The sequence below is a fragment of the Gasterosteus aculeatus genome, chromosome 1 (assembly GCF_964276395.1).
Source record: "Gasterosteus aculeatus chromosome 1, fGasAcu3.hap1.1, whole genome shotgun sequence".
Lineage (NCBI taxonomy): Eukaryota > Metazoa > Chordata > Actinopteri > Perciformes > Gasterosteidae > Gasterosteus > Gasterosteus aculeatus.
This window is the reverse complement of record NC_135688.1, coordinates 8581382-8597070: the sequence shown is the minus strand read 5'-3', so window position 1 is coordinate 8597070 and position 15689 is coordinate 8581382. Positions and strand designations below refer to the sequence as shown.

At 43.3% G+C, this 15689-nt stretch overlaps 1 protein-coding gene across 1 annotated transcript; it reads right to left on the bottom strand.

The window, feature by feature from the left end:
• Positions 1-863: 863 nt before the first annotated feature.
• Positions 864-15612, bottom strand: gosr1 (golgi SNAP receptor complex member 1). Its single transcript, XM_040185655.2, has 9 exons — positions 15474-15612; positions 14821-14932; positions 12971-13058; positions 12474-12581; positions 12154-12245; positions 8860-8934; positions 3976-4005; positions 1977-2059; positions 864-1384 (listed from the first exon to the last, which is right to left on the bottom strand). The coding sequence occupies exons 1-9, from the start codon at positions 15505-15507 to the stop codon at positions 1260-1262; spliced, it is 747 nt and encodes a 248-aa protein (XP_040041589.1). The 5' UTR covers positions 15508-15612; the 3' UTR covers positions 864-1259.
• Positions 15613-15689: the final 77 nt, after the last annotated feature.

Below are 15689 nucleotides of genomic sequence, written 5' to 3'. Positions count from 1 at the left end.
TTTTGAGTGGTTGACATTTTGGGAGCTCCGTGCATCAGAACTGCTGCAGTCTGCAGACAGCGTGTGCGCTTGTCTGGACCAGATTCCGTCCTAAAGGGAGGGAGATATATGATGCTTGTTTGGCTGTACGGTGTCTTTCTCTGTGATGAAAGCATTGAACAGTGTGTGGGTGTGTGTGTCTGTTAAAATGAGCCTAAAGCTGCGGGACCCAAACACATGGATGTTTCTCACGGAGCTGCCTGGCTTTTAAATTGCTAGACCCCCACCGACAGAGAAAGACTTTGATCCAGTGGGTGAAACCCAGTCGATTCCTCAGCTGAATGCTTTAGTCCTCACCTTCAAACGCGTCACTTTGGGTTTCAACTGGGGGGAAATGAAGGAGGGGCTCAGTCAGGCACCTAATGCAGGCAGAATAGTCGTCTCCTTCAACGGCCCCCCTCACCAAAGCAGCATTTGAATCAGTCTACTGTATATATAATCCTAGACATGGTGCACTATTGGAGTGGGGAGTTGGCTTCTGGTCTGTAATCGAGATTAATGCACTTCAGTTATAGCAAATAGAGGTTTGCTGCTACATTAAGACTTTAAACATGAAACGGAGAACCTTTAACAAATCATACCCAAACAAAATGATTGCAGATAATTTGTGAATTTGTCCCACAATGGTAAATTTAGCTTCAGAAGGAAAATCATTGACTGCTAACTGACTTGGTGGCAAAGGAAAGTCTAAACTTGACCAGGGTCCTCATGTCTCCTTCTCACCCGCTAACAGAGCAAAGCCAAATGAATGTTGTCAAAGTAACGTGTTTGTGAGTTCACTAAGATAAATAAAATGCACAAAATCTAGTAGTGTTGCAGACGTCTTTGCACATATTGAAATTAATAATTTATTGATTCACATTATACAGTGCACAATGTGCTAACCACCCCACTTCATTAATTAAAAAGGACCTTTCAACTAAAATAATGATGCATCCAAGGTTCTCCATCGCTCACCAATATCATTGATTAAAATGTTGTCATATTTGTACTTTTGGTCTTCATTCACTTGTTGGCAGCACTCCATCTGTCCCACTGCTAAATACAAGTTCAGTAGTTCAAGTCGGCCAGATCTGTTCCCGTCCAAGAACTGGACCAATGTCTTTCTGTTCGGGTAGGGGGGGGGGGGCCTCCAATTTAGCTCCGTCTCTCCTGTGAGTCCCACGTTACAAGAGAGCAGAGCAGTCGTGCTCCTTTGAAGGTTCCACCCGGTCCGGCTTTCAGTGGAGAGCGTAGAGCAGCAGTAGAATGGTGCAGACGCCGATCACCGTGCCGAGGATCAGGGAGTCCCTTCTCTTCCGCAGGTTGATCCGTTGGATGAGATTGTTGATGGTTGGGAAACGGTGTGGAGGAAAGTTAAGGAAGAAAATACGGAGGATTACATTTGTTAGCAGGAGAGCATCAAATACGGTCCGTGCCATGCAAAGATCTACGCAAGTGCAAAATACCGAAGGTCTCAGGAACAATAAAAAAGAGAGGGAATGCAATTGGCCTTGAGAGGCAATTGCTAATAATCAAGACAGGGATGGCTGTTAATTAGTAATAACTTGAATCAGAGTGATGATACAAGCAGAAACTCCCCTTTTCACCTGCTGTAGCACCGAAACAATTAAAACTTTCTTATGCCTGTAGAAAAATCAAAGCATGATTTGGGTGAATGGCTCAGGCACCAGCTGGTACATCGCGATAAGTTATCACAGATAATGTGTTCACAGAAAAGCAATATGTGAGCATTGATCCCTCAACAACCAGTAGTGAATCCTTTTAAACTTCACATGTACTGTGCGTTGTCTTCGATTCCGTTGTCACACACACACACACACACACACACACACACACACACACACACACACACACACACACACACACACACACACACACACACACACACACACACACACACACACACACACACACACACACAGCATAAAGGATATTGGCCAATGTGTTGACCCTGCCCTGTATGGATTTCAAGAAGCCCCGTTGGGACGTCATGTTCTCCTTGGTTGCCATAGCGATACTAACAAGATGAGAGAGAAAAGTGGATTTAGAAGTGACAATCTGTGGCTTTTGGTTGCAATCACTAATACTGTAGGGCCTTTGAATGCTAAAGAGGGCACATGTGATTCTTTCAGGAAGCCGATCAAACACAAATGTGAGGCGTCCGAGCCGGATTTTGAATTAAAACTCTATTTAGTATGGGAGCAAAGCAATTGGACATGCCACTCAGAATGTCAGAATGCCAAGTGGGGAGCAGACTTATATGCAATCGACAAGTGGCACAAGCCTGAAGCATTTCAAGGCTACAATAAAAATTAAAAAAAACATTTTCATGGGTTAAACAGGTGCATCTCAGTCCTACAAGGAATGAATCCAAATGAAGTATTTAATCAGAAATATGGTCTGTCAAAAAGTTAAACATGTCAATTACTAGATAACTTTCTGATAAAATGCAATATAGGAAATGAACAACATGGAACTGTGACGCTTGATATCCTCCTGTATGATGAATGAAAATGGGTATTTAACGACTACAAGACTGTCGGCACAGCCAAGTTACAAGGACAGTCATTATCCCAGGAGCCTTGAGTGTGTGTGTGCGAGCTGCCTCGGCTTGTAAACGGGAGGGATGGAATTGGTGTGAAATTTCCCTCAAACTTTGGGCATCAGCAACATTTAGTTTGAGAATGTGCAGTTGGGCAGTTCAGTTGGCTTCAGGCCCTTTGTTTTGCCTCTATGGCGTCTGTTACGGACAAGAATCAATAGCAGGCAGCTACTGAGCCCGTGTTTGAGTAAAAAAAATAAACCCACACACTTAAAGCTTCTGACAAAGACAACATAATGAGTTGAGTATTAACACTCAGGAGACAGGAGGTATAACGATGTTACTCTTGAAGAGCAGGCTGACAATCTGTAGTAAAACCTGTGTGTGTGTGTGTGTGTGTGTGTGTGTGTGTGTGTGTGTGTGTGTGTGTGTGTGTGTGTGTGTAGTCTTGGCCTGGTAGCTGTGTTTTTAGGGATCATATTCTCCGCGGTCAGGAAGAAACACTTTGCTGATTCCAGCAACCTTGACAAGCCTCTTTCTCAATGTGAAGCAGCTCACGAGCATCTGGCTGAGGATTCCCATCACACACACCAGGGGAGTGGTCCCAAGTTGTCGGGTGTGGGGGGGGGTTAGGAAGGAGTGAGGGAAGGTAAAACCTAAGTGACATATTTGTCTTTTGTGCAGGTCCGCAGTACGGGAAAGGAGAGACCGGTGAGAAATGGATGGTTTCTATAAATCAGTGAAGCGGGAGGACTTATTCTTGGCAGGCGTCGCCCCCCCCCCTCGTTCATGTCATGCACACACAATATTATGTGAGCAGTTGCCGTACTTCAAGGCTTTGACGTGATTGAAACTCCCACTGAAAGGCTCATTGAAAAAAAAAAAAAAAAATGAAATCAAATGGTCCAAAACAATACACATAAAAGCTTTGGGTGCTCTCGACCTGTAGTCAGCAATAAACTATTCACTTTGGAACAAGTGTCAATGTTAAGGTGTATATTGTAACAATAATGTAAAACACTTTGAACCTGCAACTCTAATCATACAACTGTTTGACAGTTTCCTCTTTAGATAAAAAGCCTGATATGTCTAAAGGGAACTGCTCACGTTATGTCTGCTTATGACTTAATAAAAAGGAGTACGACTTAATATATTCAGGTCCGACAGTTAATCCTGTTCTTTTAAAATTTCAGTTCAAACATTTGGTTAGGATGAAAATCTGATTTTTGGGGAGTATCAATACATTTCCTCACTCGGGGTTTGCAATCCTGCCCTTGTGACAACGGAAGGGCGGCGCAGACATCGAAGAAGTCCACGGTGTGGCTTCCCATAGCCAGGCCTCGTGCAACTATATGACCTCTCAAACGTGGAGGACAGAATGTAGGTCTTACCTTATCGTGTCGTCCATCAGTCGGTCCGAACTATAGACAAAGAGTAGGAGAGGGGAGGGAAAGATTAAGTCACTGATTAGTCATTCAATTAAGCCGGGACAGTTAACCTGATCAGTTTCAGATCGACTGCAATAGTCAATTCTAATCATGTGACTTGGACAGTTTATTTGTATGCCGTCTGTGACTGGATTTTGTTTCCTTGAACCAATCAATATATATCAATCAAAAAAAACATTTTATATATTTCCACTGATGGTCGGTTCTTTTGCACTCAACACTCGTGTCCGATGTTTGCTTTGTCTCCTCCAAACCTGCTCACACACCCACTTCACGTATACAACCGCCGTAATCCGTTTTGAGTCTATGGCTGCTTATAAAAAAATAGTGCCGTTGGCAATTTATTCCTTAATAGGATTCAAGTTGGATAATGTTTCACAGAACTAGAGGGGAACGAAACAAAAGAAAACTGCAGGGACTGTATGTGATACTCTCTCAATAACACACATCCTCATTATCCAGCTCCGTGTGGGGTTTCTGTAAAGCTCTCGGCATCCTTTTATTATCCAACTAAAGCTACACGAAGAGAGGAAAGGCGTCTCAAAAGACTCCTGTCTTCCTCCACACCAAATTCAAATTCTCCAACATTTACCCAAAGCTTCTCTCGTGGCTTGACTTTAACATCTGAAAAAGGTTAAGTGTGTTTAATCCTCGGGCCCACGTTAATGATTTGATGCCCATAATTATTTGTGATTTGATCACCATAATTTAATGTCAGCTTCTAAAAGACGTGTACCAATCTCTCCATACGAGAATGACTAAAAAAGCATCATGGTGGCGAGACGGATGGTGAAAAACCAACCGTTACCCGCGTGTCTGCCCACTGTGTTCACATGATGAACCTTCCTCAAACAGCAAAGCAGAGAGCAGCTGGGAACTTGAATGACGTCGCTCTCATTTCAAAGTGCTGGGAAGGGGAAAAGCTTTACGGCTCATTCCTCATCCTCATCCTCATCAAGCAGCTGTGGTTGGGAGGTTGGTTGCACCATCACATCTATATAGTCGGCCTTCTGGGGGGTTTCAGAGCAGAGTGGGTAGCATCCCTTTTTGCTGCTCTGTGGCATATTGCTGAAGCCATTATGTAGCTCATTAGCTCCGAGCTAATCGCTTTTCCCAGTGTAATATATCCACCCATCCTTTCCTCCACATTCTCTTGCCATTCGCACACATAGAAACATACACCCCTACAGATTACTGCCCCCACGGATATTTATGCCAAAAAGATTTGTGCATCGGCAGCAATAACCCAGGAACCACCGAGGACTACAAGGAATGATGGACAATCCGAATATTAACTCATTTGTTTTCGGTTGACTCAGTTATTTTCAAGTGGAATTCTGAAAGGAAATGCTTGGCAGCAACCCGGTGAGAGTGCTGCTCCGTCAGGTCGGCTTTTATAGCAATGTCGGGCAACTAATGCAATCAGCCAGGTAAACTGAAACCGTAATTACTTTGGAAACAGTCGAGCAAATCTTGGCAACAGCTGCGGAAAGCAAACTGCATCTGCAAAGAGGAGTGGCCCCAAACCAAAGCTCACAACTTACAACTCCACAGAGATGATGCTCACAGCAGGGCTGCCATTCACTGACTTTGGTAAATGGTAAATGAGAATCTCCAATAACTAGCGACCCGGCGATGTGGATTTCTCGGATTTAGACGTGACATTTTGAAACTAAAAGGCCGACAAAAGCAAGACAGGCAGGATAGCTTTTAGAATTTGTTACCCCAGAAATGATTCAAAATGTCCTTTAAAAAAAAAAAAAATCCTTTTAGGACCTTTTTATGCCTCTGAAACACACACACACACACACACACACCACAATAACAGTGAACAATTTGACACACCGAAGCCTTTAATGTGTCAAGGATGTTCTCATCCGTGTGACCACCACCATTGGCACATCCTACATGAACTATTAATGAACCTGCCCTCTCTCGATCTAGTTTATTCATGAACACCAACGTCCACGGCAGGCAGAGAGGCAGAGAGAGAGAGAGAGAGAGAGAGAAAACAGGTACAAAATGCTGGAGAGCAGAACTAGAGACGCACCGATACCGGTTCAGATACCTCAAACTGCTGCAATGGTTATCAGTGTCGCCAATTTATTTACCTCAATAATCTGTTATTAAAATACTGTTTGCACTTGAATTGTTATTCCTGCTATATTTTAAGACTTTTCCAACTTATTTCATAACAAAAAATATATTCATGTAACCGGTAAGACCTACTGCTTTTTGATCTAAACACTGGTATTGGATTGGTATTCCCAATACCTTCAGCTTAGGTATCGATATCAGGGTAGATAAAAGCCAGATGAGTGAATCCTCAAACCAGAGCTCACGGACCAGAGAAATACAATCAAACAATTACACACTAGCTTAAGTACCAAGAGCGGTTTTCTGGCTGTTTGGTCTCTTGAATGGGCAGCACCAGGACACGCCTCAGATCCTACCAGCCCCGCACACCACTGTGTACGCCGCTACCCATCTGGTATCATCTCGTCACATCCTTGTTTCCCCGGTTGCCACGGCGTCACCGCACGCTGTGGCGGCATTCTGAAAAAGTCAAAGCACCTTAACCTCGGAAGGCAGCAGCAAAAAGTGTCACTCCCGTTTACCATCGCGTCCCGCGACCACTGCTTTTCAATACATAATGTCCCAGGAGGTTTGACAGGTGAAGAACAAAGAGAAGGTTATTTTAAACATGGATCTGGACTGGACCGTCTCATTAGATGGATAGCCGCAGATATCCTGGCCTTTTTGGGAAATTGATTGGTCTTCGCAAATCAGTTTGGCAACAGTGTAACGAAGATGTGCCAATATATTATAGACACCGACACACTATTCAAACCCCCCTTTGCTGTCACTGCAAATCTTTGGACGATATAAAATACGTTAGGTCATGCAGTCCGAAAACACTGTAGAGACAGAAAATAATATATTTAATCTGGCTTGGTATGGTTTACTTTGCATAATATTACTGAAAATTAAAACAAAAGAAACCAAAAGTATTACCATTTATTTAAAAGAAATTACAGGTTCACATAACAGACACCTCAATATCCGTCTCTTGAGCAATGTCGTTTTTACTGAAATGTCTCATCTAGGATCTGAGACTTCAGGCCATTTCTGTGGCCACGAACACATTTTACTCCTTTTCTCCTAGAGGTCCGCTTTTATGGCTCCTATAGGATCAATCAAGCGTAACTCGATCCTCATCTGCAACCTCCTCCGTCCCCGCGCATTGTTGCCAAGGTTCCGTCGAAGCACTTTGATATGGGATGTGGCTAAATAAGATCATTTCATAATCCTGATCCATTGTGCCGGACCGCTCAAGCACTGAAGGGCTTGACTGTTAGAAATGTCGGTGGCTGCAGGACGCTGAAGAAGGATCAACAAGCCAATCGCCTTTCATTTGTCTATAATAATTTCATTGTCCGTATTTAGTTTGGCTTTTTGGGGCCAACTTTCAATAAATGATAAAAGAGAGTGTTTTATGCTCCTTTCCCTTTCCTCTGTCAAGCCAGAAGCCCGAAGGCAGACAGATTTTTATTTTTATGTTTTTACAGGGCTACTCCCTCAGCGGCGGGACAGGAAGAATGAGTCTGCCTCTCCTTCAGTACATGAATCCATTAACGATTTCCCTTGAGCCATTCCTGAGAGTGTCCTAGTGATTATCGCAGTGCCAGAGTGTCGCTGTTAATCCTGGAAAACCCTGTGGAGCTAAACTGCTAGAATGCTACTGCAATCAAACGTCATTTATTGATTCAATACGGGGTGCTGATTCATAGTCATGTTTGAAAACCAGGATCAAACAAAAACCTCTTTGAATTATTGAAAAGGTCATCACAGGGTTCTCTCATCTTGGCCATGTCGAATCAGTTAAAGTTTTGGAATTAATTAAAGAGGTTTATTTTATGGGGAGCACAAGGGAGAAATCATTCCTTTGAGAGGATGAAACAGTAAACAAAAATTTAGCCACAGAGCGAATGAATTGGGCGGCTTTGTTCAAATGATCAGATGCGATCCTCAAGCTTGGATATTTTAAAAGCGTTCGGTGTATCATTTGTCTTTTGTTTGAGGGTGTGCGTTATCTGCTGATATCCAATTTTATTTTTTTCAACATAGGGTGCCACACACACACACACACAACAAGCTTTGCTACCTCATGCAGTTCTGCAGTGCTGGACAGTCAGCCCAATGATAGTGGGGCACTAATGAGGTTGCTGGCATAGTTTACTGTGTCGGTATCAAAAGTACGCTCAACTTTTCCAGCTTCGAGTTGTAGAAAGCATGTTGGAATAGCATCATGTGACTATAACGTGCATCCCTAAATAAATTTAAGCCTGTCCCTACCCACATGTTCTTCAAGAGGACATTAATGAACACATTTTTTATTAACTTAATTAACGAGCCAGGAAAGCACTCAAATCCTAAACTACATTTTCGCTGCCCTGAATAATTCAACAAACTCTAGTTTAATGAATGCATCATCGTGATAAAAGTGGCTCACCACCTGTTGGAGTGTAAAAGCATTGAGAAATAAAGCACCATTGGGGGACAGAACTTAAAGCAGGCATTGGCAACAGCAATGATTTCAAGTGTTATTGTGCTGCACCATCAAGATGAGTTATCCCAGCTTTGCATTCTGGGAAGCTGCGGCCGGGGCTCAACCAGGAAAGACTGTACGGTTCTGGACGAATGGCAAATTTTTTTTTCACAACAGTAGCTCATTAGTACCTTGAAAAACTCTGTTTGGAAAACAAAGTTGGATTCTTCATTTCAATTCTTCAGATACGGCAAAGACAAAAGGTGATGGAAACTTACTTTCGCAGATGCTCATGCTCCTTTAGAAACATCTCTGTTCTTCTGTTGTTGACTCCGGAGCCACTCTTGTAGGACCTGAAAAAGGAGAACGCAGACACATCACTTCAGTTGTGAATGTTTTTTTGCTACAGTAAGTCTCCATTTTGAAGCCCTACAACATGAAATTTTAAGGATTGCATGTGATGGCCTCACTCCAAATAGTCAAAATTGGGAAACGAAAACTTGTTTTCAATGTAATTTTGCCAACTCCCCACGCATCGGTTGTTTTTCTGGCCACTGCTCGGTGGAGTCTGCAGCTTTTAGGGAGTCATCTTTGGTCTCCTTGTCGCCTCTGATAAATGTCCTACTTGCCCGAGTTCTGGTTCTTTGTTGGCAGACTACTTACCGTGTCACATCTTTACGAATAATGGATTTAATGGGGCCTCTGGTAATATTTTTACACACGTGGACTTTATTCAGCTATTTATGTGACTTCTGGCGGTAAATTATAGCACTTTAATATATGTATGTATTTAGGGGCTTTCCAGCAAAGGGGATAAATACATACGTTTCATCGGTTTCATTTTCAGGTCACCACTTGACCAGTGTGTGTAGGTCCAATACATAAAATAAAATCATTTTTATTTGTGCAACTTACTGTTGCACATTTATTGCATTGGCATATTTAATGTGTTGGGCAAAATCCACCAACAAAACATTTGTACAGACCAACTTTTTCCTTTATCTAATTGCAGTCGGGCGCCAATACCATAGCATTCATTTCTTTAAAGTAGAAGCCCTCTTGTGGTTCACCAATAGAAAGCTTGCAATGTGGAGAGAGCAGCAGCAGCAGCAGGAAATACTCCATGGTTTCCATTAGCCAAAATTTAACACAGTAAATTCCGCTTTGGTTTACAGGAGAGCAGATAAGAAAACAGACGGTTAATGGTTGGTCAAAGGCTACGAGAGGGTAGAAGGGCTGTTAAAAGAAATAAAAACTGCATCATTCCACGGAAGCATCCACCATAATGAAAGCCGATTAACTGCAGGTCCATGTTTGTTGAGCCGATGACTTTACTCCAACACAACAAGATGGAAGGGCGGAGATGACCGTGCTGTTGTGTATGAAGCAGCGACAGAAAGGCCTTTTTTTCCTTACTCACAGCTCTGCATGCTAGGACACAGCTAAAATCGGCACAGTAGGCAGTGGGAAAGAGCCAAAGCCAGCTGGCTTGACCTTCTGCTGCAGAGGGTACGAGAAAATACATCGCTGTAATTCATTACTACTATTCCATTTACTACTTCTACTATTCTAGACTTTGCCTACGGAGGAGACCGCTGACTCCATGGACATACGCATAGCGTGACGAAGGGGTGCGCTCCATTAGACCTATCTGGCAGCACAACGTCAGTGTTAATGGATGTGTTGTTATACCACTCACTGAGCAAACACATCACACCCGTTCTCCTTTGCATCAGACACGCGGTGATAGCTTGTGGCGTGAGCTAGAACAAATGTGCCTACTTCATCCCCAGAGCGCCATCCAAACCCCGTTGAATGGAAATACTATATTCAGTGCACGCACACACACACACACACACACAAACACACAGCGAGCTCCGTCGTGGCTACCTCAAACGCCCCAACAGGCAGCGCTGATGCATTTGAGGGGCCAGAATTGCCCATACTGACAGCTAGCACCATCGCCCCAGCGGGTTCTCTTTTAAAAGGGCACCGATGTAAATCAGGGAAGCTGTCACAGCCGTTGCTGACATTTAGAATCAAAGCAGGAGACGGGGGAGCGGCAGGTCTGAGCTCAGCTCTAGTCGATTCCGCTGTTATGAATGGTGCAGCTGTGGGTGTATGAGAATATGTTTTGTTGACAAGAGTCTGCAAGCACGCCGAGATCTCTACTGCCCTCTGCCTGACAAATGGGACCAAAGGCTCAGCCGCTGCATCAACGGCACGGAAGAGAACACATTTCCGAAGGAACCGACCGCACCGCTTGGCTTTCCAAACACACAACAGTCCGAAAATATTGGGCTCCTACTTAAAACTCTACTGGCTCAACTTTACTCCTACTAAAAATATTTATTACGCAGTGATGAGTAAACTTAAAATATTCGAATCAATGATTTTCTCTGTACGCCCCTCTGACAAGATGAGATGAAACGGGTCTTTGGTATATCACGTTTGCTGGTATTTTAGTCAACCCTCACTCAGACAGGTCAAGAGATCAGGTCCTGTAAAAGAATTGGCCGTCCACGATCGACTGCTTTCCTTTACTCTCAAGCCCTAACGTACCACTGAGGTGCCCCACCAGTCGTTGTAATTCCCCTACCTGTTCCCTCCTTAGAAGCCACAGGGCACATTAGTCATCGTTAGCCTGAGCAATGGTTCAACAACACCCGTTTCAATGATTTAGATTCATCAGCAGTGAGCCGATTAGTCTGGTCCTTAGAAAGGTGAATTAATGAGATCGAGGGGAACTGCTGCATGTGGTGCCGACCTCACGGGATGAAACTTACCCAGAAAATAAACAGCGAATTTATAATGTGCAGCGCAACTTCGTATTCTAATGAGACAATAAACGCTTGGCATGGATTTGGTACAAGTAGTTTTGTGTGTGAGAAAGATATGATATAAAGTGACCCTGAGCCAAAGAGGCAGGTATGACTACAGCAGACGGATGGAGCGAGATCAATGGGAATCCAGCAGTGCTCACCGTATGTTCACTGCTGCGTCTCACAGATCAATAAGCCATTACGAAAAAAAGAAACTCACAAGAGTCACGGTTTGTGGGAGCCTCCATCTCATTTCAATACACTCGATCACAACGGGGCCCATCTGAGCGGAGGACACACTTTCTCAACACAAGGCCGAAGAGGCCATAAATCTTTTTAGGCTTTAATAGCGAACATTTTTCACGAGCAGATCCTCCACATCCACTATGATTAAACACAAGCAATGCATCACATGACAATATTATTTGTTTAGTATGCGCTACCATGAACAGCCTTGATGCTTGGGTCGGCTCTCATTTACTGCCTTCAATATTGTTATCAATAGCTTTCTGCATTTTCCAGAACTTTGGACTTTGGATGAACAGACCGGCCGACGGGTGGGAGGGTTGCGTACGCGGAAAGGACAACGTGCGACACCTTCATCTTCCGAGCCACGGTCTCTGTCCGCTGGTGGACGTGTGCTCACGTGTCTTTTTGTGGCCAGCGGGACGGAACTGGATAATTGTAATAGTACAAAGAAAAAAGGAGACATTCATTGAATGGTGGGGGGAAACACAGCTGGGTACTCACTCGATGTCTTTCCTGACAGAACCAAGCAGGTCTTCCCGTTCCCTGATAGCCAAGAAGTTGCCTTTGGTTTTGTGGAATTCATGCGTGTAATCCTGCAGAGAAAATAAATCCAAGTAAAAATTTAAGAAGGTGGAACATTGAACACCTAAAATGACTAAATGGAAACACTACGGCACGTGTGCTTAGGAAAGTTTTAGTTTTTGACAGTGAATTTAGGGATGTTTTACAGAACAAAAAGGCAAAGTAGAATAAATAAATAAATAAATAGAGTGCATGAAACAGAATCTGATTAAAATCTATTGGAAAGAATGAGGGCAAACCTGTAGGATGTCTCTGTGTCTCTGCAGCGTGTGCATGAGTGCAGCGTTGAGAGACGCCGTGCCCGGGGTGTTGGTGTACTCTGCCATCTTGTCATTCACTAAAGTCAGCTGACAGGGAGATGGAAATTAATGGATTACAAAGCGGGCCAGAGAAGACGTGAGGGAAACCAGGAGAGCCAGAAATAAGGTAAAGACCCGGTACAACATGGAGGATATGCAAAACCCGACAAGACACAAGCACGGGTAAATTCAAGGATGAACACTTCATATCAAAAGAGATGGATTCTGAGGCAAACTGACAAATGATACAACACATTGTAGGGGTGACTACATTGTACCATTTTGACACTGAACATAGCACTTTGTTTTTTTGGCCAATAATCTAAAGTTACACCTTTGTCAAATACATGAAGGCACTATAGGGCCCATTGTGAAGGATGTGATATGGAGCGGCATAAATCCGGTGCGGTTCTGGCCTTTTTGTGGGCCTTACTTACTTTGGCCAGCAGCTGTTCAATCTCCACTGACATGGTGTCAAACATCCTGTCTTGGGTAGAGTTGTTTAGCAGTGGCGTGGTGTCGGACCTTCAGAGGAAACCAGAGAATGGAGAACAATCAGAAAAACGTTTTCAAGTCGTTTATTTTCAAAAAATGTTGGAAAAGGTTCTTACATTTGTGTGCCTCTACATATCGTAATATTACAAAGTGTTGAAATTGCACACTGAGGAAGTTAAATGTTTAGTTTGGGCACCAATAATTGTCTTGCGCAAACATTGTTTAGCAAATGACCTAAATTTGTCTCCGAATCAAAATAAATGTTGAATCGGAAATGACTCCCTATTAACTTTAATGAGTAATGTTCATGTAAAACATGTACTAAATATAACACCATCCACGTTGGTAAAAGCTGGTGGTGAATGTACGGCTGCATTGGTAGAATTGGAGAGACAGGGAGAATCTCCAAGTGGAAATGGCAAGTCTGTGGCGGCTCCGCGGCAGGCCTCACAACCGCGACCTGAGTGGGCGAAGCCACATTTTCAGAGAACAGCCATTGATTGTGCGACAGGTCAGCTGCCGTAAGTCAGTTTTATGATTCTAGATGTCGGTGTGTACAGTAGCAGTCAGAGGAGTGCCACTGAGTAGTCAGTGAGGTGCCACAGTCTACTACGGACTTCTGATGGCCCTCCTCCGACTACTACTACTACTATACATACTGACGCCTACGTTTATCCAGAGGAAGAGTGAAGATATTTTCATACATGTAGTTTTGGATTGGACTTTTTATGGATTTTTTTTAAATTGTAAATAAATATGCTTTTAAAATGATGATGAAATTGATGATTTCTTTTCAGTGTTTTATCCGATAGTTGTAAATGACTATAAAAGTAATTATGTGGAAAAAGTGTATTATGACCCTGAATAAAATGAATGAGAAACAAAAAAGGACAAACAGCGACCGTGCTCTCACGGAGTTGGCACAGATTCACAAACTGGTATGACGACAAACAAAGAATGTTTTGTATGGACTGTTTCAAGCCAAATTGCTTTTCTAAAAAGGAACATTCAGCATTCAGCTCATAAATAGTGGCTTGATTGCTAAAAGATACAAAAAGGTGAACTGGTAGTGTCAGCATAATGAAATTTTGATTGGAAAATTCTCCTCAACTTTCCCCCTTTAAGGATAGTTTAGCTAGTAAACAAGGCCCTTGGAGTTGGTATGGTTACAATGTATTGTTCATAGAAACTTCCTCTTGCAAACACAATTTCCTGTGATTGCAATCCTCCTGCCAAATATCTAGGGCCAACTATTAGGCCCCTTTCAATCACAGCTTCTTCTACTAAATGATCAACATCAAATTGGTTAAGAATTAGGCATGGATCCCTTCACTAACCAAAATGAGAAGGACCTCAATGATTTTGAAATACAAGTCACAATTATTTGGATTATCAAGTTTTCTGAGAAGTCATTTCTTGGTTAACTTGGTCTATAATTGAAAAAAAATTCATCCCAGAAAACCAGGGAGACATCTTTAAATAATTTGTTTTACCCAACAATTGCTGGCTATACAATCCAGTGATATTAAATTTCCATCAAACATGACAAAAGCAGAAAAACCTTTTAAAATCTGGAATCAGAAACATTTGGGTATGAATCCGCTGGAATGATTATCCATTATTACTACCACTGTTGCACTACCAACAGTTATAGATTCATTTTCAGTTGACAACTTCCCAATCTGGTCAAATGGGTTCCTTGAATAACCGGGTAGTAGTAAATAGTGTAGTTAGTTACCTGTATCTAACATGTCATGGCGCGTGGGACTGGGAAAGACAAAACGTCACTTACGTGTCTCCTCGGCGTCCATCCCTCGAGCTGCTGTAGCTGGTGCACAGTTTACTGAAGGAGACCAACTTCAGGTCGAGTTCATTTTCCAACTGTCTGGCCTGCTTTCGCAGATCTGACATCAGATCACATTAGAGAGAGAGAGAGAGAGAGAGAGAGAGAGAGAGAGAGAGAGAGAGAGAGAGAGAGAGAAATGTGCAGCTTAACAACGGTTAATTTAATGCAGGAGCCATAAGCGATGGCAACGTGATTTGAGCAACGACTTCTGAATAGCTCGGCGCGTTAGTGCGAGTTGAACGAAGTAAGCTAACTTAACGTTAGATCCGCCGGGGGGTAAGTAAATAAACAAATGACCATCTAATTCGTGTGCCGGCAGACACAGCGAACTCTGAATGTGTGTAGCTATGAATCATTCAGAGCGGCGACATCTATATAACAAACAGTTGAAGGAACAACGTCGATTTACATGGCGACCTGTTAGCTAGCCCGTTGGGAGCCAGTGGTCGTGGAGACACGTATAACTAACGTTATGTGTTTAAACTGTGGCTGAGAACCAAACGCGCCGACAGCCACACCGGCAGCTACGTTGTTGGAATCAAGGATACGTAACTAGTCGTTGCTTTATGTTCTCTTCCGTTAAATAGAGTCTCCCTTACCTTCCCAGTAGTTGCTGCCTCCTATTCCTGCCATCTTTGTTGTCCTGCGACGTCACCGAGTTCCGGGGCCTGGGAGGGTCACGTGACAGAAGCGGAACAAGGCGTTTCAACCGCACGCGAAGGAACCCGGGTGGTTTTGTCGCCCTCAGCTGAGCCTGTCAGGCACCAAACTACCCAGCATCCACCAGGCTTCACACAGGGAGCCCAGCAAATGGG